Here is a 20,604-nt window from a genome sequence, read left to right as displayed (position 1 = left end):
GCAGAAAATAAATCTCTATCAGTTTTACCTCAATTCAGTCAAGTTGGAACTTGCTAGATAGATGAAAATGAGTGTTCCAGCACTTAAAAGAACAACTGCAAAAAATTTTTGAAGCAACAATCCACAACTGGGTAGTGTATTGTGTAAGACTGAGTTTTGAGGTCCACAAACTCCTAGAAGATCCATGCACCTTGAGGACAGCATTCAAAGCTAGTGCCAGAATAGCAAGGAATCCCCCAAAGAAGGTAAAGAACCACTGCCCACAAATGTAAACTCTGCTGCTTTTTAATAGTGGGCCTTGAAAATGCTCTTAAATCCCAAAAGGTCTAAGAGAAGAAGAAGGATGAAGAAGCCGGTTAGACCCAGCTAACCCAAGTGACCCTTCTGCTCCTGGGTTAAGCCATCCCTTTCCCCAGCTCCTGGTGGTACCACGAGGGTGGAACACACAAGATCTAAATTCAGGATAATGAGTTTCTCAGTGGCCCCCAAAGCTGTCAGACACTGTTAACAGCTAGGACACACAGAGGGTGACAGGACTTCAGGGCTCTACACCCAAAACACACTGACATTCCCCCTGCATAATCTCAGTCCTTGGCAGTCGCCAAAGAATCAAGGTAAGTGAATGAGACCTGCTTTGACAGGATACATTAACTACCTGGAGGGCAAGATGTCAGAAATTTGGGAAAGTACAAGCAAATTCAGGGGTGAACAAGAGGAAGGACTCTTGCTTTTCTTTGGAAGTTTCAATTGAGAGGATTAAATTCTGAGCAGCAGACTGCAACCTTTCGAAATGCTAGGAACTCAATAAGTAAGCTACTGGAGTCCATTGAGGGCCACATGTCTCTTATTAAAAATGGATTCTATGGGACCTAATCAATTGACCAGATAGCAAAAGGGAAAGGAAGTCTGGGCTGCTGTCTATCATGAATAGTTGTTTTATTAAAAACAACTTTGCTCAGACTCCCAGCAATATCAAGCCTTTTTGAGCACAGCCTATTAGGCTCAAAAAAGTAACTTCCACCTACCCATAAATCAGATTCAAAGACAAGACAAGCCACTTTCTCAGAGGCAAACGTTTGCATTTGAGCTCCAGTGACAAGAAGTCCCCTCACTGGTCAGGACGGGTTGAGCAGCATGTCTGGACAGGAAAGGCAGAATTGTGTGTGTGTCACTCAGGGTGGAGCCTGTTCCTATAAAGCCTGGGTTTGGGGAGGGTTGAGTCAGAACAGGAAGCGCAGCATTTGAGCAGTGGATGCTGCCACACTACTGCAGATCTGGAAGTGTTGTAACAGTCAGCAGGTCATACTTACAGGATTATGCATTTTCTCTGACATTCCCTAAAGTTAAGTGTGTTTGATAAGGTGTGACACAGATCATATGTCAATTTTCTTTACTGTCAAGACTGGAGACTCTCTTTCCCTTCCACTGGATTGCCCAGTTGTGTGGGGTCCTGGGAAACAGAAAATCCTGCAGCTGTCATATTCTAAAAAATATGAGAGCTGAGGAAGTATATACTAAAATATGTATTGAAAAGTATATATAAATATATATTAAAATATATTTTATTGTACATGAAATACATATACAAAAGTATATACTAAAATATATATAAAAGTATACATACAAAAATATTCTCTGAGGAAGTAAGGTGAGAAATTTTGGGGAACACCTTCAAATGCCTGGCTAGAATGGTTGGGCAGCCAAGAGTGGTAAAAGGGTATTTTGCAAATTATAAGATAAATAACATAAATGAAACAAAATGGAGTTGATCTCTGATAAGCTGGAAAAGAGCAAGATGTTATGATGGAATTTAAGGGTTTGTGAAATGGTGGGGATGACAGAGCCCTAAGCTTGATGGTCTAAACTTAAGCACCAAAAATGCTAAGTTTTGCATTAAGAGAAAATGACAAAAGCATTAAAAAAGGCAGCTAGTAGGAGGCTGCATAGCCAGTTGGGACCTTCTTAGTTCAGATATATCACTCTTCTGCTGGGTCACCTTGACGCTGAGCAGGAGGTGGGGAAACCAATCCAGGAGGCGTTCAGGGACTTGGACAGATGTCATTCTTCCAGCCCCCAAACAAAAAACAAGCTCAGGTTACCTGCACAGGGCACTGGGTAAACAACCAAATGGCTGTGATGGTTTTTGGATCATGGCTCCTTCAGTCCTCTCAGAAGGCCTTACAGGAAGACCCTTCCAGATTCTTTGCTACAATGTCTACTGCTTCCTCTACATTTACACAGAGTGCAAGAGACACGAGGGAAGGTCCTTTGGTGACACGTCAGATACACGTTCCAACCACATACATACCTCGTCTCCATGCATATTTGCCACGTACTTGAATTCCGGAATCCCGATTCTGTGTTCCTTTGGAGAGCGTCCCACGACGAGAACCCACAGGTTTCTGCCTTTATGGGGGAGAAAAGTACAGAAAAATGAGTAGCCTTTTGAAGTGACAAATGAACTCTGGTAGAATGACAATAGTGAACAATGATGCTACTTCTCCCACCTGATGAATGTTTCATGACCATCTCAGTTCGTGCAACTAGCACCTCCGTGCCTGGAGCGATTTTAGTTTACTGCCAGCCAAAATCCTTTCAATCAGCAGAAATATTTAACTTCTTATTCTAGAATGTGACTTTTAAAAATTGAAGACTTAGTGGGTTACATAGATCTGATTTTTCCAAAAAGTGTGCTCTGAGTTCCTGGTGCCTTATAGAAGTGATCTTGCTAATTCACACAATAACACAGAAATAATAATGGATAGTTGACTGGGAGGGAGCCATAACTCTCAGTGCAAGGAATGTGAAAAAACCAACAGCAAGAAAACATGCAACTCAGAAGGGAGATTGTTTTTACAGTAAATCCTGAGTCTTGTTGTATTCAAATGATCATGTAACAAAGCCTCTCAGCAGTGAGTGTCCTTGATGAGCACTGAGTCCTGGTGTAAGTTGGGAACCACAAACTATGCTGACAATGCCTCAAGGAAAACTTGTAAGTCCTAACTCTGCCAGGGATAGTGAGATTTGGACAGAGACTAAACATGTGAGGGTTGGACTGTGAAGAAAGCTGATTGCCGAAGAATTGATGCTTTTGAACTGTGGTGCTGGAGAAGACTCTTGAGAGTCCCTTGGACTGCAAGGAGATCCAACCAGTCCATTCTAAAGGAGATCAATCCTGGGTGTTCATTGGAAGGACTGATGCTAAAGCTGGAGCTCCAATACTTTGGCCACCTCATGCGACGAGTTGACTCACTGGACAAGACTCTGATGCTGGGAAGGATTGGGGACAGGAGGAGAAGGGGACGACAGAGAATGAGATGGCTGGTTGGCATCACCGACTCGATGGACATGAGTTTGAGTGAACTCCGGGAGTTGGTGATGGACAGGGAGGCCTGGAGTGCTGTGATTCATGGGGTTGCAAAGAGTTGGACACGAACGAGCTACTGAACAGAACTGAAACATCATTGAAGATTCGCTCTGGGCAGATGTTACCATTGCATCTTTGGTTCATATTAACTCAGGCAATCCCTTGTCCTGAGCCAGTGAGATAGATTTTTAACTAGACTTTACAAAATGAAAACACTGACCTTCAAAAAATATTAAATAAACTGCTTATGATCACACAGCCAGTAAGAGGCTGTGATTTGAGCCCCAGAACCAAGACCTGAATTCTGGCCTATATGACTCAATTTTAGAGCTCTTAACACTAATGAAAACAGCCTGTCGCTCAAGAAGCTTGGTGTCCTAATCAGCAAAATGAAGAGGTTTCTTTCGATTCTAAAATCACATTCTTTTTTTTAATACACTTTAAAACCAGAGATTGGGGAAATGTATATTTGATATCTAGCACCAAGATACAAAGTTCACATATCTGTAATAGCTAAACCTTCTGTGGAATTCAAGAAACCAGGAAAGGAATTTAACAGCAGTCTGTGGGCTAATGTGGAGCCCGTTTCTGCAGAATTTCTAGTGTAGTTCTTTTAATCTGGGGATGATCCCATAGGTGAGGGAATACTCGCCATAAAGAACTCAGGTGGACTTGTCTTTTCCACCATTAATTCTTAATTTATTATAACAATTGTAGGACAATTCATCTTGACAGGGTAATGTTTTAAATTTAGTAATTGCATAAATTGTCAAAAAAAGGGCATCCCCAAAGGGTGGCTTATCTGACTGATGCCACTTGTTCAGTACAGACTACTCAGGTCATTCATTCACATCCATTTATTTAGTACTATTATATTCAGGCATTTAACCCTATAGATAGTCATGCTCCCTATACCCAGTGAGTCTCTGATCTAGAGAAGAACAGCATGCAAGCATCATTACACTGGACTGTGACATATATGATCACAGACTGTGTATAAGTTACTGGTGTGAGTGTAGAATAAAGGAAGAAACTTTTCCAAGGAGTGGGATCACACAAAACTTTACAGACAGAGGGTTTCAGAGCTGACTTCTGACCAGGGTTCTGAAGAGTGACTCCAACTTAGCCATGTGGACAAGTATCAGTACAATCCATTTGGTGTTTTCCCATCAGAACCACTTTATTAACCAGAATCTTTGATTCCCCCATATTACCAATTCTCAGATCACCTAGGGTTTCAAATTTAGCATGTTATCATTTTTCATGTGAAGCAAATAAGAGCTTTTTTCTGAGCTTTTTTCTGTTAAACTTGGCTCTTTAGGTTTCCTTCTGGGGGATTCTTTTCTGTAGCTATTAATGCTTTCAAGGCTAGAATAACCACAGATTTGTACAGAATATGGTCTGGTCCTCTCACAAGCAAGGAAAAAAGTTCAGTATCATCTTGACATTGTTGTTTAGTTGCTAACTCGTGTCCGACTCTTTTGCTACCCCATGGACTATACCCCATTGGGCTCCTCTGTCCATGGGATTTCCCAGGCAAGAATACTGGAGTGGGTTGCCACTTCCTTCTCTAAGGAATCTTTCTGACACAGGGATCAAACCCATGTCTCCTGCATTGTCAGGCAGGTTCTTTACCACTGAACCACCAGGGAAGCCCATCACCCTGACATAATGTTTCTCAATTGTTTTCCAACTCTGCATTTGCAAAGCTGACCTGTAATATAAAGGATAGTGTAAGACAAGAAAAACCTGACTTGACATAGGTATTCAATATTATTTGAGGGCTTCCCTAGTGGTCCAGAGGTTAAGAATCTGCCTTGCAGTGCAGAGAACACCGGTTTGATCCCTGGTTTGGGAAAATTCCACATGCTGCAGAGCAATTAAGCATGTAGCGCCACAACTACTAAGCCTGCACCCTAGAACCCATGTGCCAAAACTACTGAAGGCCACTCACCCTAGAGCTGGTGCTCCGCAACGAGAAGCCACTGCAATGAGAAGCCCAAACACTGCAACTAGAGAAAACCACATGCCAGTACAAAGACCCAGCACAGCCAAAAATATATACGTGTGTGTGTGTATAATTTGGTTCAAGGAAGTAGGGAAATTAAACCAATAAAATCTAAATGAAGAAATATTGGTAGTAACTCAATCTCAATTTTAACATGAATGGCTCCTAAGTGAACAGCAAAATGAGAAACTTACCTTGAATAACCCTCCATGGCACCAAGCCTGAGGATGAAAACCAACCCATAAACCTGAAGATATTCACCCAATGCTTTTGGAAAGCTAAGCCTCTTGAAAGTTTTTAACCAGCCTCTCCAATAAACACTGGTTATCTCTGGCTTAGACTAGAGTAAATGCACAAAGTACAGACTATTGACTTTTCACAGCTTAATTGCCAAGGTGAGGCTAATTTAAACAAGATCTTTTTTTTTTCTATCAAGGTTGGACAGGCTGCCTTTATCCCTCCAAGTTCCTGCTTTGAACTTTGAGCACCTACTTTGAACTTTGAACTCTTGAGCACCAGGTGTGCTCAAGAGTTCTGATTATGCTCAGCCACTTTCTCTTCACTACAAAGTAAAGAAAATCTGGATTCGAAAATTGTCAGTATCTATGTCCAGGAACCCTCTTTGGGCTTGACTCCAAGCCCAGGGATGTGACATGGTGCCCAACTGGGCACCTAACTGGGTTTGCTTGTGGGACCAGAAAAGTGTTACCATTCAAAAGGCTTCACAAAGATCCACAAGGGCAAGGAAACAGAACACACTAGGCAATCAGGAGAAAGTAGGAGGAGAAGCTTGAAAAACGAAGTACAGTATCAACAGGGAGAAATTGAAGGAGTGTTATTTCCTTATCAGAATCACTGGATCCTTGGAAAAGCGCCAATCCCTGAGCCCCATTCTCCTAAATCACACTCTAAGGGGAGGGTCCCCAACTTGCACTTAACAGGCTCCTTTGGTGATTCTGAGGGCCATTAAAGTTTGAAAGTCGCTCAGATTGAGGCAGTGACTGTCCAGATAGACTTGGGAGGTAAAATCATCTCATTTTACATACAATCATGAACGTGTTTCTATATTAATATACTTTGACTACATCTTTTTAAATGGCTGTTTGATATTTTATTACACAAATGCAGTATCATTCATTCAACGATGCTCCATGGTTAGGTGTCCAACTATAAGTAATTTATGTAAATTACAGCATGTCCACTTAAATTATGTACAGAATTTTTAATGTAAAATATTTTACCATGGCAAAGAGAGTACAAAATTATATAATTATAACCATGTAAAACAGACTATTCACTAACAAAATACCATGGAATGAAACAGCTCCAGAGCACATAAAGCCTTAAATGAAATAATTGATGAGTCCCTATAAGAACTGAAAACCACACACTGTCAGTAAAAATGGGCTCAGTGACAGGGTTATAAAGCCAAGCCTTTTTCACTTTTCCATCTTTCTAGTTTTTAAAAATAAAACACTAAATCTTATTGTTTATTAAGTTCAGATACTGTGTGCTGAGCTTTATAATACCTGCTCTTTACACTTTATGATACTTGATGTTCACAACACCTCTTGAGGTGGGTGATACCCACAGTTCCTTGATATAAGTGGCAGAACCAGCATTCAAACCCAGCTCTGTCTGATTCCAGTATCTCTGTTCTTCTGATGACTCCAGGGTCTTCCTGAAAGTACTAGGTAGGTCAGGGCCAATCCCACTCTGGGGGCATAGCTCCCCAGCAGTTCTTTCAGCATCACACTGCCATGATTTGTCCCTGGAACAAGTTCCAGGCTGCTACCTGTCTATGACCATTGAGCCATAACAAGACACCTGAACTTCAGTTCAGTTCAGTCGCTCAGTTGTGTCCGACTCTTTGCGACCCCATGAATCACAGCACACCAGGCCTCCCTGTCCATTACCAACTCCCGGAGTTCACTCAAACTCATGTCCATCGAGTCGGTGATGCCATCCAGCCATCTCATCCTCTGTTGTCCCCTTCTCCTCCTGCCCCCAATCCCTCCCAGCAACAGAGTCTTTTCCAGTGAGTCAACTCTTTGCATGAGGTGGCCAAAGTAATGGAGTTTCAGCTTCAGCATCAGTCCTTCCAATGAACACTCAGGACTGATTTCCTTTAGAATGGACTGGTTGGATCTCCTTGCAGTCCAAGGGACTCTCAAGAGTCTTCTCCAACACCACAGTTCAAAAGCATCAATTCTTCGGCGATCAGCTTTCTTCACAGTCCAACTCTCACATCTATACATGACCACTGGAAAAACCATAGCCTTGAATAGATGGACCTTGGTTGGCAAAGTAATGTCTCTGCTTTTTAATATACTATCTAGGTTGGTCATAACTTTCCTTCCAAGGAGTAAGCGTCTTTTAATTTCATGGCTGCAACAGCATCCACAGTGATTCTGGAGCCCAAAAAAATAAAGGGCTGCCCTACAGGGATGGTCCATACTAGGTGTTGACATAACAACCCCATTAGACTCTCTCTACTCCAAGTGTGTCTCTATTCTCTGGACACACACCCAGAGAGAAGTGGAATCCCTGTGTGGTTGGCCTGGTCCCAGAAGCAGACCTGCAGTGATGACAAGGCTGGTGATATGCAAGGTCCAACCCACGAGGCACCAGCCTCCAGGGTGATGGATCAGTTGTTTCCCAGACTAGCATATTTCTCTTTGTGTCCTTACAATTACCCTTTGACCTAAGTCAAAGCTCGGGGGACCTTGCTTGATGCATGAGTTTGCGTCTTCACATCTAAGTGGGACCAACAGCTCTATTGGCAAGATTGATGTAAAGCTGGCGAGTTCCTCCTGTCTTCCCTAAAAAAGAAGCCAACGCTCCAACACCAAACCTTCAGTCTCACTCATGCTCATTCCCATTACCACATACACAAAGCCTGGCATCAAATAATGTCCCAGAGGAGCTGAAAAATAGCACATAACTTCGGTCGGGTTAAACATGGAATCTCCGTGACCTCAGGCCTGGAAGTGGAAGAGGAAGTTCCTGCTAAGTGGCTTATGACAAACAGCACAAACAACTGCAAACAAAACAGGGACAAAGTCTCCAGAATGGCTATGCTTGCACGGTAGTATGACTCACAGTTCAGAGCATTTTATATAGTCACTTGGCCCTGACAACCATAAGCAGTAGGTACAGAGATTATCCTTTCACACAGGTGGAGGCGCTATCCTAGGGAAGCTCATAAGGCCATGGTTCTCACGTGTGGTCCCAAGACCAATATCATCATGTCCTCTGGGAACTTGTTAGAAACGCACATTCTCAGACTCCACCCCTAAGTACTGTGTCAGAGATCCTGGGGGTGAGGACCTGCAGTCTGTGTCTTAATGAGCTCCCCAGGGCATCCTCATGCACGCTAAAGTCTGAGAACCACAGACGCAGAGAACGGACTTGTGGACACAGTGGGGGATGTAATTGAGAGGGTAGGACATAACTGAGAGGGTAGCATTGACGTATTTACATGATCATGTGTAAAACAGCTAGTGGGAACCTGCTATATGACATCGGGAGCCCAGCCTGGCAGTCCCTAACAACCTAGAGGGGTGGGATGGGAGAGGGGAGGGAGGAGATATGCATATAATTATGGCTGGTTGATGTTGTGTTGGTTTCTGCCCTACAACAACGTAGTAAAGCAATTATCTTTCAATTAAAAATATAATAAAATTTGAGAGCCATAGTAACAAAGGATGGAGCTGGATAGCCTATTCAGAGCCTGCTCTGTTCTTAACAACCATGCTGCACTATTCCAGTCACCTAAGGGACAAAGATCAAAGAAACGTGAACCTGCGCCCATAAATTGCCATGTGCCATTTCTGGTGTTGAGATTTTTCTTTCTCCCCTCTGGAGAACTGGAAATGGGAGGAGGTTTCCAGGACCCTATGAGGAAGGTCTGAGAAGTTAAAGCTATCATCTCCTTCCTTTAGTATGCAAATCTCAGATTGGTCTGCAAACTAGTGTACTACCAGCTTGTCCCCAGACTGTTCTCTATTCAAGGATTACCGGCAAGCCTCAGTGGCTCTGCCCCAAAGCTGTGGAATCTGGAGACAGCTCTACTTCAGAGGTTTGTCTCCTAAGCTGACTAGGCTGAAGAAGTAGGGTAGGTGGAGTAGCAATAGGAGGAAGAACATGGACAAAACTCATCTGCTCTACTCAGACCTTTCCTGGGACAAAAAAAAAAATTCACACACACACTCTCCCAACATGGCAAATGGCCCAGCAGTCACTGGGGCTTCTGCATTGAGTTGAGAAGTCTGGCCAGCCCATGTGAATGCCCAGTCTGCCTGATTCTGTTCATGCAAAGCTGTGAACCCATCCTTGGTAAGATGCAATGATTCCAATCCCCAGTCAGCCACATGACCTTATGGTGTTTTAATGCCATTTACTGTGTGGTGGGCTCAGAATTCCTGACATTGCTCCTGAATGGAGGAACTTGTCAAGAAGGGGTTCAGCGGTGCAGAAAGAAATCGGGCGACCTAGAGGTCTTTCTGCTACTGTGACAAGAGCAAGTGCCCTGCTCTGCCTGGAAGCAGTCATGGGACTGGGCTTCCTCCTGCCTCCGGAAGTTCTAAATTCTAGCTAGGACCCCGAGTTTTGGTCCCTTTTTCTCCCATGACATCAAAGTACAATCCAAGCCCCTCAGCAAGGCAAGTGGCCTCTCATGGATTGTGGCCTTGCTGCCTCTAGCCTCCTACCACAATTCCTTACACTGGGCTCCAGGCAGTCTTAATTTAATCATGTGTGATTCTAATGGGAGCTACCATCAGCCTTGATGCCTATAAATGTACACTCTTGTTCCCGCACGGATAGCCCTCTATCTACCTGATCAAAGTGGCCAGCTTCCTCTTGCCTTTCCAAGGCTCAACCAAAAACCCCCTCCCATCCATCACCTTTCTTACCCTTCTTCCTTGATCCTATATTGTACCAGCCTAAGTTGCTCTCTCTTTTGAACGCCTCCTACATGCTTCTGCAACCTCTCTCCTAACACTAAAACAACAGGTTTCCCTGCAGGCAAGGGATTGTGCACCTCTGTGCTTGCGGTAGCTAATGTCATGCCTGGCACAGATGTAGTAGGTGGCCCATAAATGCTTGCTAAATGAATGGACGGCTGGAAAAATGATTAAATAAAGAAGTTCAGTTGGAGCCAGGATCCAGGACTGAAGAAAAGGCTTACAGCTAGTCTACAAAGAACTGTCTGGGGTGGGCTCTGAAAAAGCTCCAAATTTCTAGATCAATCCCAGGGTTTTCAGACCTTTTTGGGGATATTTCCATACAAGAGACCGCTGAGATCCAAACAAAATATCTGGTTTCTGGTTAGACTCTTCCGTCATCATGGGGAGATGGGATTTCATTTGCTTACTTATTTGTCCCCATGGCACTAATGCTGTGAAATGACACCTGGGAAATGGAGATGTTAGTTTCATGTTATTGCTTCCTGAACAGGTCAGTAGGGAAGTTTGGGGGTTTCAATTTCTAAATCAGAAATTCTTCTGATTGCTTGGGGACATTATCTTTTTCAATTGAAAAAGAGAAAAGGAAAAACCTGAAGATGTACTGAATTGGAAGACACTTTCCTTCCTCTTTTTTTTTGATTTCAAGACTAGTCACGATTCCCAGAGAAGCAGAGTGTTTGTCTCATTAATCACCAACCATCAACCCAAATAAGAAGATGGCAGGAAATTCCTCTGCCTTCCTCCTCTTCCAACTCTACCTTCTCTATTCCTCCCACTCTATTCCCAGGTCAGAAGCTGATAAATCTGTTGTACTTCCTCTAAAAATTTTTAATTTTTAAGCTATAAAATTAAGAGAATTTTTTAAAATTAAGTTTTAAAAGCTAGCCATAATTCTCATGTCCCAGTCACCCTATTTTTTTTTATGTTCCCTTCTAGTCTTTTTTTCATAGACAGGAAACTTGTTTTAAATCCCCAAAGTGAAAATCTCTAGAGACCTCATACTATAAAAAGCTGCGAACTTCCGCTTTTGGTCCCTTAGGGGAGAGGTCAAACAAAATCAGATCTTCGTTTTGAAGAATGGCTCAGTTTTAACAGCCAAATTAAATATCATCTTAAAGTACAAACAAGTACTTGAGATTTTTAAAAAATGCTATTTTAAAAGGTCAGTCATTATAGCTAGCACTATGTTTGTTGTCCATTGGTGGCTTCTCTTTTAAGGTTTTCCAGGGCATTCTGGTTCAGTGTTAGTGTTTTGGTTCTTTCTTCCCAGTTGGTGGTTTTACTTGTTACACATTCCTGTAGGTGTCACACAGCTGTGTTTTACAAGGAGGTCCATTCAGATCCATCGGAGCCCTTCCTCCATGCCCCATCCCTCAAACCCCAGTTTGTTGGCGGTCTGCTTATCCTAATTGCCTATTTATTGCTACCATAAGAACTCATCCTTCAGCGGCAAGGAATAATGGCAATTTCTTTACTGGTTTTCTCATAAGCTGCTGAGAAGAACAAAGACCTTTTCTCAGCCATCCTACTTGTTGCATTTGTACCTAAAAGGCTTTCATTTGAAAGTAAAGGAAACCAGGGTTCAGACAGAAATATGCTGAACTTCTGATAGTGGAAGAAGCCCCGAAGTTGCCAAAATGAGGTTCCTTTAAGGTCTAAACTTGACCTAAAAGTAGGACCATTGGTGCTTTTGTGGGATTTACAAAAGTAGATTTCTCACTGGTTTTACCATTCTGAGATTTAAGTTTCACAGTTGGGTCAATAATTTAGTAAGTACATCTAAACCAGAATTTCAACACAACATATGCCTCCAAATAGCATCTGAGAGTTCTTGAAAGGTATGCAGTGTCCCTCTAGCGGCACCTTATGTAACGATGCCTTGTGCAGGTTTTAGAATCAAATTACCAGGGCTTAAACTCCCAGCTTTGCCACTTACTACCCACATGGTATTGGATAAATTGCTTAATCTTGCTGAGTGAATTTAGTTTTTATGTTATAGGATTGATGGTACCTATACCTCATGGGATTTCTATCTCATTTAATCCTCACAAACTTTATAAACAGTGCCAGAAACATGATGAGCACATGTTTGTTTGCGGGCCTTGAGTTGAATTGATGGGTGATACTACAGGCCTTATGGACTTCCCTGGTGGTTCAGTTGGTAAAGAATCCACCTGCAATGCAGGAGACCTGGGTTCGATCCCTGAGTCAGGAACATCTCCTGGAGAAGGAAATGGCAACCTACTCCAGTATTCTTGCCTGGAGGATCCCATTGGCAAAGGAGCCTGGTGAGCTACAGTCTATGGGGTTGCAAAGAATCAGACACGGCTTAGTGACTTAGTCCCTAGGAGATGATGCAGCATCAGAGCAATGAAAGAAAAATTTCAACTGTAAACAGCATCCCTAACATATGGACAGAAACATCATGCCCCAAAAATGTGTCTTTCAGAAAATGTGCAGATCAGTTCAGGTAGACCAAAATCAGCTACAGTTTTTTAAAAAACCTTTGTGGATTCACCGAATGAACAAGCTGTCTTGAGAAAACACGTCCTTCAAAATTGAAGGTGACAGCATGAAAACTGTCAGGAACGTTCATACCACCAGACATCAGGTGAATTTACTTAAACCCAAGAACAGAACCTCATTCAGAACTCCCAGAGCAAAATGCCTGAGGCTGGTGCTGGGCCTGGAGGCAGCACTGCCGCAAGGACAGTGCGGAAGCAGGTGGCCTTGGCCAGCTGTGCGGAGCCATAAACGCGTCTTCCACGATGTGTTCTGACGTGGTCTGTTGCCAAAGTGATTGAAGCCATCACTCAGATTTTAATAGTCTCCAGGAGACAGAGGCTGGAAATCATGTTAAGATTCCCAGTCTGGTCCTGCCGTGCAGAGACGCCAACTTATCACTGTAGGCGGGCAACTCCAGTGCTTGTTGATAAAGAACTGGTTCATTAGGAATCAGTCAATGACAAAACACTGGTCCAACAGGAGATGGTCAATGTCAACAAAAGGCAGGGGGACTGGCCCAGATTACAAGACTAAAGAGATAGAACACTATAGGCAGTGTGTTTCCAATTTTTGATTGTATTCTAAGGGAAAAAAATGTTATAAGAGGCATTCTTGGAGCCATTGGAGTACTTTGAAAATGGACTATATTGTTCATTGAGTAATTATTTTCTTAATTCAATAATGGTGTGCTGTGGTTAGGAAGAAGTCATATTTAGATGGTGTACGCTTAGATGTTTGTAAGTAAGCATGCTATTTACCATTTCTAATAGTTGACGGAAACCCATAGACAGAGCTCATGAGAGAGAGAAAGCAAATGTAGCAAAATCTTAACAGCTGGTGGATATATAAATGAAAACTGAATATTTAATATTTTTTCAATCTTTCTATAGGTTTGAAACATTTCAAAATAGAAGCTGGAGGGGACAGGATTTGTAAAAGATAATGGTAAAAAAAAAAAAAATTGTAGCCTGATTCACTGGTTTCTGTAGTTTGCAAAGTGAGATGCAGGGTCAGAAGAGGTCAGAGTTATTCACCTGAAAGGTGAAGTCATGGTTGGGGGTAGGTGGGGGATGGAGGCCCCAAGGTGAGAAATTCACAGGTTGCCTCTTCCTGATGAAAACACAAAACTATACTAGAAAGGGGTTAAGAAGTTACGATGTAAACTATCCAAAACCAAGACACAATAGCTTAATTTTTAAAAAATTTATTTGGCTGCACTGGGTCTTAGTTGCAGCATGCAAACTCTTAGCTGTGACTTGTGGAGTCTAGTTCCCTGAGCGGGGGTCAAACTTGGACCCTCTGCATTGTGAGCTCAGCGTCTTAGCCACTGGACTATGAGGGCAGAGCCCACAATAGCTTATTAAATCTCCATATACATTGAGAAAGAAAAATCATCTTGATGCAAATGTGAATGTTAACTAAAGGATGTTTTAAAATTTCTATTACAACCAAAAAAAATTAAAGAAGTATTTCAAAATCACATGATTTATGTGATCACTGAGTTTTCTGGTCACCAAGTCATTAACTTAGCAAAGGTCAAGTGATTAACATAGAATAAGAAGCTTGGATGGTGGGCAGCATTAATTGTGAGTTTCATGTCTCCTCAGGATTGGGCTTTGGATCAGGGGAAAAAAGATGTAGATGGCTGGAACTTTTCTCTCTGCTTGAATTTGGTCACCACTCCTGTTCGGGCTTTGGGTAGAACAGAGCAGATATGGTTTCCTGAAATCTTTGAATTCTTCCTCAGGTTCCTTGATTATGACATCATTTAAATATGCTACTCCCTCTGTAATCCTAATAATCAAATTCTCAGTGCAACACTAGAAAAGCCCCAAGTGAGGAAGTGGAGGGGAGGCAGGGACAGGCCCTGGCTGCTGAGAAGGCAAGGATGAGAAAGAGCCTGTGAACATGAACTTGGAAAATTTCTGGCTTTCAAGGGTCCTTTCATTTAACCTTTGACAAAATCACAGCATAACTTTGTTGTCAACAAACTTAAGAAGCTACATGATAATCACTCAACCTCTTTCAAAAGAGTGGTGAGTATGAGATTTATTTACATTTATTTTTTCCTATCTTTTGGCTATGCTGCATGGTATGTGGGATCTTAGTTCCCCAACCAAGGATTGAACCTATGCCCCCTGCATTGGCAGCATGGAGTCTTAACCACGAGACAATCAGGCAAGTCTCTGTTTATTTTTGATATAGCCAAGAAGAATATGAGCATATTTAACAATATAGTTCTACATCATTTAAGCCATGAACTGGTGCTAATTAACTTCTGTAACAAAGCAGCATGTTAAATTCATTGCAAAGTCAATACAAATATAAATATTTACTTCAAAACAAAACCATAAGAATCATTGTTTTGGCATTCACATCTTTGCAACACCCAACCTTCAGAAATTATCAATGGATTTCTCAAGCTTACAAGAGTCAGCAATGATGCTTTCAGCAGACCCATCGACAACTGTCACTCACTGAGGGGCATTATAAGGTGAGCTGCTTTAGTAGGAATTTCTATTGATTTGGGGCTTTTCTAGTGTTGCACTGAGAATTTGATTATTAGGATTACAGAGGGATTAGCATATTTAAATGAGGTCATAATCAAGGAACCTGAGGAAGAATTCAAAGATTTCAGGAAACCATATCTGCTTAAAATCCTGATATTTTAAATAATTTCCAAAGTGTTTCACATACTTTTACATGTCATCTTATCACTTAATCCTCAGCAAGAACCCCAAGAGATAGGTAAGGCAAGTATGCTTATAGTATGCTCATTTTACAGTTGAAAGCATAGGCTCTGACGGCTTGGACTCAAACTGGCTTTTTGTTTTACTCTAAGATTAATGTTTGTTCCACACTGCTCCTTCAACATAAAGTAGAACTTCCTCTGTTACCATTTTAGATGCAATAGTTGTTTCTCTTTCTTGGGACAAAGAACTTGAGGCATCTAACTCCTGAATCCATGAGGCATCTGACTCCCAAAATAAACCTACAGCTTCATCTCCCACATCACTCTCCCCTCCCAACAAAGGCAATTCTCAATAAGTCACTTCTCTAATAATGGCATTAGACTCATTAATTAAGAAGCTTTGGGAATGTAATGTGCTTTTTTTGTGTGTGTCTAGAAGAGGTTTTGAGACCCTTCTTACCCTTCAAAGTCAACGTTATCTGCAAAGTAGACCTATGCCCACATGGACAAAGAAATGACCATTTATTTTGGAAGTCGCTAAGTTTCCCAACTGTTTCTCTGGCTGTGCATGTACAACTGACTGATCATAAATCTTCTTAAGATGAAGATCATAGCGTTAACAATGCCATCTTGTACCTATAGCTGCAGCTTTGGCTCAATATGTCCAAGGGAACAACACCGTATGTTCAGGCCCTGAGCTGTCTGCTGGAGCAGACCCAAGATTACATGGATTGCTGCCACTGAACACTTCAAGGTCAGAAAATCTCACAGAGCCAACTTTTCTGCTTCGGACTGTATAATTATCTTGCATCTCAGGTCAGCTTCTACCTTAAAATGTGGGTTGAGCAATGCCCACATCTAAAGAAGCATGAGGAAATGCAGTTGTTAATCAGCCACCAAAGTTTACTCACCCACTAAAGGACATCTTATCTCGATCTTTGTTAGTTTATATGTATTTAATGAACAATTATGCCTTTCCAATTTCACAATGATATGAGGTGGCTTGCTCACATAGCACGTGGCTCACTGGCAAACTATTCTCAAGAGAGAGTGGGCCAGATGCCATGTCCAAAAGCTATGATTAGTCACATAAGTGTATGATGCACGTCCGGTCTCTTGAAAGGCACCCTATTTTTCAGGGGCTTTTCTTAGTGAAAAGTCCCAATAGTTGTAAGAAGCCATTCCAGAAACCCCTTTTTTGACTATGTTAGACACTTTCCTACAATGGGTCAGTGTAGCCCTGGTGCATCTCACATCTCCTAGGACAGGGACAGCTCTGCACTTATCATCTGCTGCACATGGTGGCTGGCCTTCATCCCCTCTGACAGCGTGCCTCTGTTTACTTCAGTTGAGTTTAACACATTTGGAGACAGGGCCCTTAGGGCCCTTATTCAAGCTGTCACCTAATTCACTTCAGTACTCTCAGTCAAATAATTGGGCTGCACAGATGAGGCAGATTCTTAAGATAGGATGGGCAACACGATTTGCCAGGGTTTCTCATTGTTCAACAAGCCAGCAAGCTGGGCCACAGAATTACTAATAGGGCAACACCCTGAGATGTGCCCAACCATCCCTCAGAATCAGGTACACTCTTGAAGGCCAGTGACTATATGCTCTTCAAACTGCCCTCCCCACTTAACCCACATGTAAGTGGGCATGAAATGCTATGAGAGAGGCCCACCAGGGGAGCTGGGCAGAGCAGTTTTTAACCATGGCATGTGCATTTGGATAGGAGGGGAAGAAGAGGTAGCGGAGGATGTGAATGGTGATAGCTGTGTACAAAGGACTTCTATCTAATGGAGATAAGCTTGAGTAGAAAAGAGCCAGGCTTGGAGTTTACTCTCTTTCCATTAACATGCGGCAGGACTTTTATATACTTCTCATGCCAGCATGAAAATGATTCAGAGAAACCTTGTTGTGGGCATTTTATACAGTGTTTCTGCATTTTTGTGACTCTAAAGTCATTAAGATACATCTCTATCTACCCTATATCCTATAGTGTGAGTTCAATCATTCTCAAAAAAAAATTTTTTTTTTTTTGCCAATGCCTTATGGCATGCAAGATTTTAGTTCCCCAACCAGGGATCAAACCTGTGCCCCTGCAGTGGAAGTACAGAGTGTTAATTACTGGATCACCAGGGAACTCCCATGAATAATTCTTTTGCTCATCTTGCATAGTCTTGTTGCTGGCCAGGGTTAAGTAGGTCAAGAGCAGAGAGGGTCGGTAGCATCACTGTGTTTCTTATGAGCAGGTCTGTGGGCTTCCTGCAGCAGTGTTTATCTGGGGTATTTGTTAAAACTGCAAACTTGTGGGCCCCATCTAGAATAGGAACCTCTAGATATGAGTTCAGGAGTTTGCATTTTTCCTAATTCCTCAGCTGACTATAAATACACCATTAAAAAAAAAAACCTCTTCAGTAAAATACAGTATACATACAGAAAACTATACATTTTACAGCTCACTGTGGATTTTATAAACTGAACACACAGATTTTCAGCCAGCATGTAGAAGCACACTTGTGCCTACTCCCAGGCACTATCCATTTCCAACTGTGGATTTACTCATATTGTTGTATGTGAATGTAACTCCTTCTCAGGGCTGTGTAGTATTCCATCCTATGATGCAAACCATATTGAGAACCATTTCCTTCAGAAGGCAGCACACCAGCCCTGCACGGATGTGCCACAGAGCAGTTATGTGTACCTGGAGCCAGACCACATAGGCCCAGACTGTGATTCTGTGACTTCCTGTGTGATGCTGGGCCCCTCCTTAGCTCTGGAGCCTGTTTTCTCATGTGTAAAATAAGACTTATTTCTGTATCTCATGGGGTTGTTATGAGGGGCGAGTGAGCTAATATTTGAAAAGCACTTAAACAGAGCCTGGCACATAGCAATCAACATAGATGTTTGATAAATGGATTGGTATTTTTAAACTCAACAGTGTAACACAGACACACTAAAGGATCATATGGATCTAACTCCAAAGGAAGAAGGGTACCAAAGTGGCTTTGCGTGGCCCAGACTAGATCACACTCCACCCCTCCCCCCCTTGAAAGAATTATCTACCTGAATTTTGTTCATTTGTTACCCTATTTCTGCCACTTTTGCTTTCTTATATCTAAAAGAGTATTAATCAATATACCATTTTTACTAACCGCTGGTAGTCGAACTAATGGGAATGAGGTGAATCACTCACGTAGTGTTGGATGATTTTTAAATAGGGTATCATCCCAAACTCATTTTTGTCCCAGATGATGAATTAATAAATTCTATTATATTACTACTAGAAACACCAAAGAATCCAATCTCTGATTCATTCTGGCTTGTTTTCTCATTCTTGTATTCTGAAGTTGACATAGTGTTTATTTGAGATGACTCATGTATTTCCTGAGTTGCTGTAGCTCCCAGGACACAAGGTCAGCCAGAGCTCTTCCTTCTGTCCCTATCTAGATTCATTAGGACCCAAATCCACTCCACAGGCCACAGCCTTCTTTTCCCATCACTTTACCTTTCCTCCTCTGGAGTCCACTTATAAGTATGTTTTCAAAATCATCATTACTCTTTCTGCTTACAAAAATCATGCATACTTTTTAAAAAATTGAACATTTAAAAATATATACTGTAGGATGTGAAATCCATCCACACACCACTCCATTCACCAAAATAGATTCCAGATGGATTCAGGTGCTAAATGTAAAAACTAAAACTACAAAGTACTAGAAAAAGTATAGAATACAGTTATGACCTTGGGGGTAAAGAAGGCTTTTTAAAATGAGACATAAAACATAAAAGCATAAAGAAAAAGATCGATGAATATGACTTCATAAAAATTTAAAATTTCTATAAGGCAAAAGATGTTGAAAATAACATTTAAAGACAAGCCACAGAATGGGTGAAAATATTTGCCACACACGTAACAAAGACTATCTTAAATATCTATGAAGGCCTTCACATAAGTAGAAAAATAGGCAATAGGCATGAGAAAATAAAAATGGCCAATAAACTTTGAATGTAAATTCCACAGGAGCAGGAATTTGTTCACTGCTGTCTCCAGCATCTAGAGCAGTACCCTGATGTTTATGTAATGTGAAGTAAAATGTGAAAACATGCTCCTTTTAAGTTTCAGTCATGAAAACACAATTTTAAATGGAGACATATTTTACCCATTGGATTGGAAAAAAATTTCAGTGCTGGTTAGGAGGTGGGGAAATGTACATTGTTTGGTGCTGGAAGGGCAAATATACATTCTTGTTGTTTAGTTGTTAAGTCATTTCCAACTCTTTTTGCAACCCCATGACTGTAGCCCACCAGGTTCCTCTGTCCATGGGATTTTCCAGGCAAGACTACTGGAGTAGGTCACCATTTTCGTCTCCAGGGGAATCTTACCCGCAACTTCTGCATTGACAGGCAGATTCTTTACCACTGAGCCACCAAGGAAGCCCAATAGACATCCTACTGAAGGGCATCTGCCTCTACCAAGTACAGGAACACACATACCTTTTGACCTAGCAATGCCAACCCTCAGGAAATTATTGAGCTCATGTGCTCGTTCAAAGGGTATCAATCACAGAACTGTTTGAGATAACTGAAAGTTGTTAACTGACCTACATACTCATCAGCATGGAAGTAACTGAATAAACTACGGTAAAATCAAACCACGAATAGTATCAGTTCAGTTCAGTTCAGTCGCTCAGTCGTGTCCGACTCTGCGACCCCATGAATCACAGCACGCCAGGCCTCCCTGTCCATCACCAAATCCCAGAGTTCACTCAAACTCACGTCCAGAGAGTCGGTGATGCCATCCAGCCATCTCATTCTCTGTCGTCCCCGTCTCCTCCCGCCCCCAATCCCTCCTAGCATCAGAGTCTTTTCCAGTGAGTCAACTCGTCGCATGAGGTGGCCAAAGTCTTGGAGTTTCAGTTTTAGCATCAGTCCTTCCAATTAACACCCAGGATTGATCTCCTTTAGAATGGACTGGTTGGATCTCCTTGCCGTCCAAGGGACTCTAAAGAGTCTTCTCCAGCACCACAGTTCAAAAGCCTCAATTCTTCGGCGATCAGCT

The 20,604-nt window shown here is 42.0% G+C and overlaps 1 protein-coding gene across 4 annotated transcripts in view; it reads right to left on the bottom strand.

Moving 5' to 3' along the window:
- Nucleotides 1–20,604, bottom strand: part of CPM (carboxypeptidase M) — a 79,427-nt gene that overhangs the window by 32,713 nt on the left and 26,110 nt on the right. For 3 of the 4 annotated variants that reach the window (XM_055394037.2, XM_055394035.2, XM_055394038.2), the window contains exon 3: nucleotides 2,309–2,406. In XM_055394037.2, the coding sequence (XP_055250012.1) occupies nucleotides 2,309–2,406 (98 nt within the window). Of the gene's footprint in view, nucleotides 1–2,308; nucleotides 2,407–5,569; nucleotides 7,381–20,604 lie in introns of those variants that run through there. The other variant, XM_055394036.2, reaches the window with a different exon arrangement.

Source organism: Moschus berezovskii, chromosome 6 (assembly GCF_049115385.1).
Source record: "Moschus berezovskii isolate FMDL1 chromosome 6, NW_MosBer_1.0, whole genome shotgun sequence".
NCBI classification, from domain to species: Eukaryota; Metazoa; Chordata; class Mammalia; order Artiodactyla; family Moschidae; genus Moschus; species Moschus berezovskii.
This window is presented reverse-complemented; position numbering and strand designations above follow the sequence as displayed.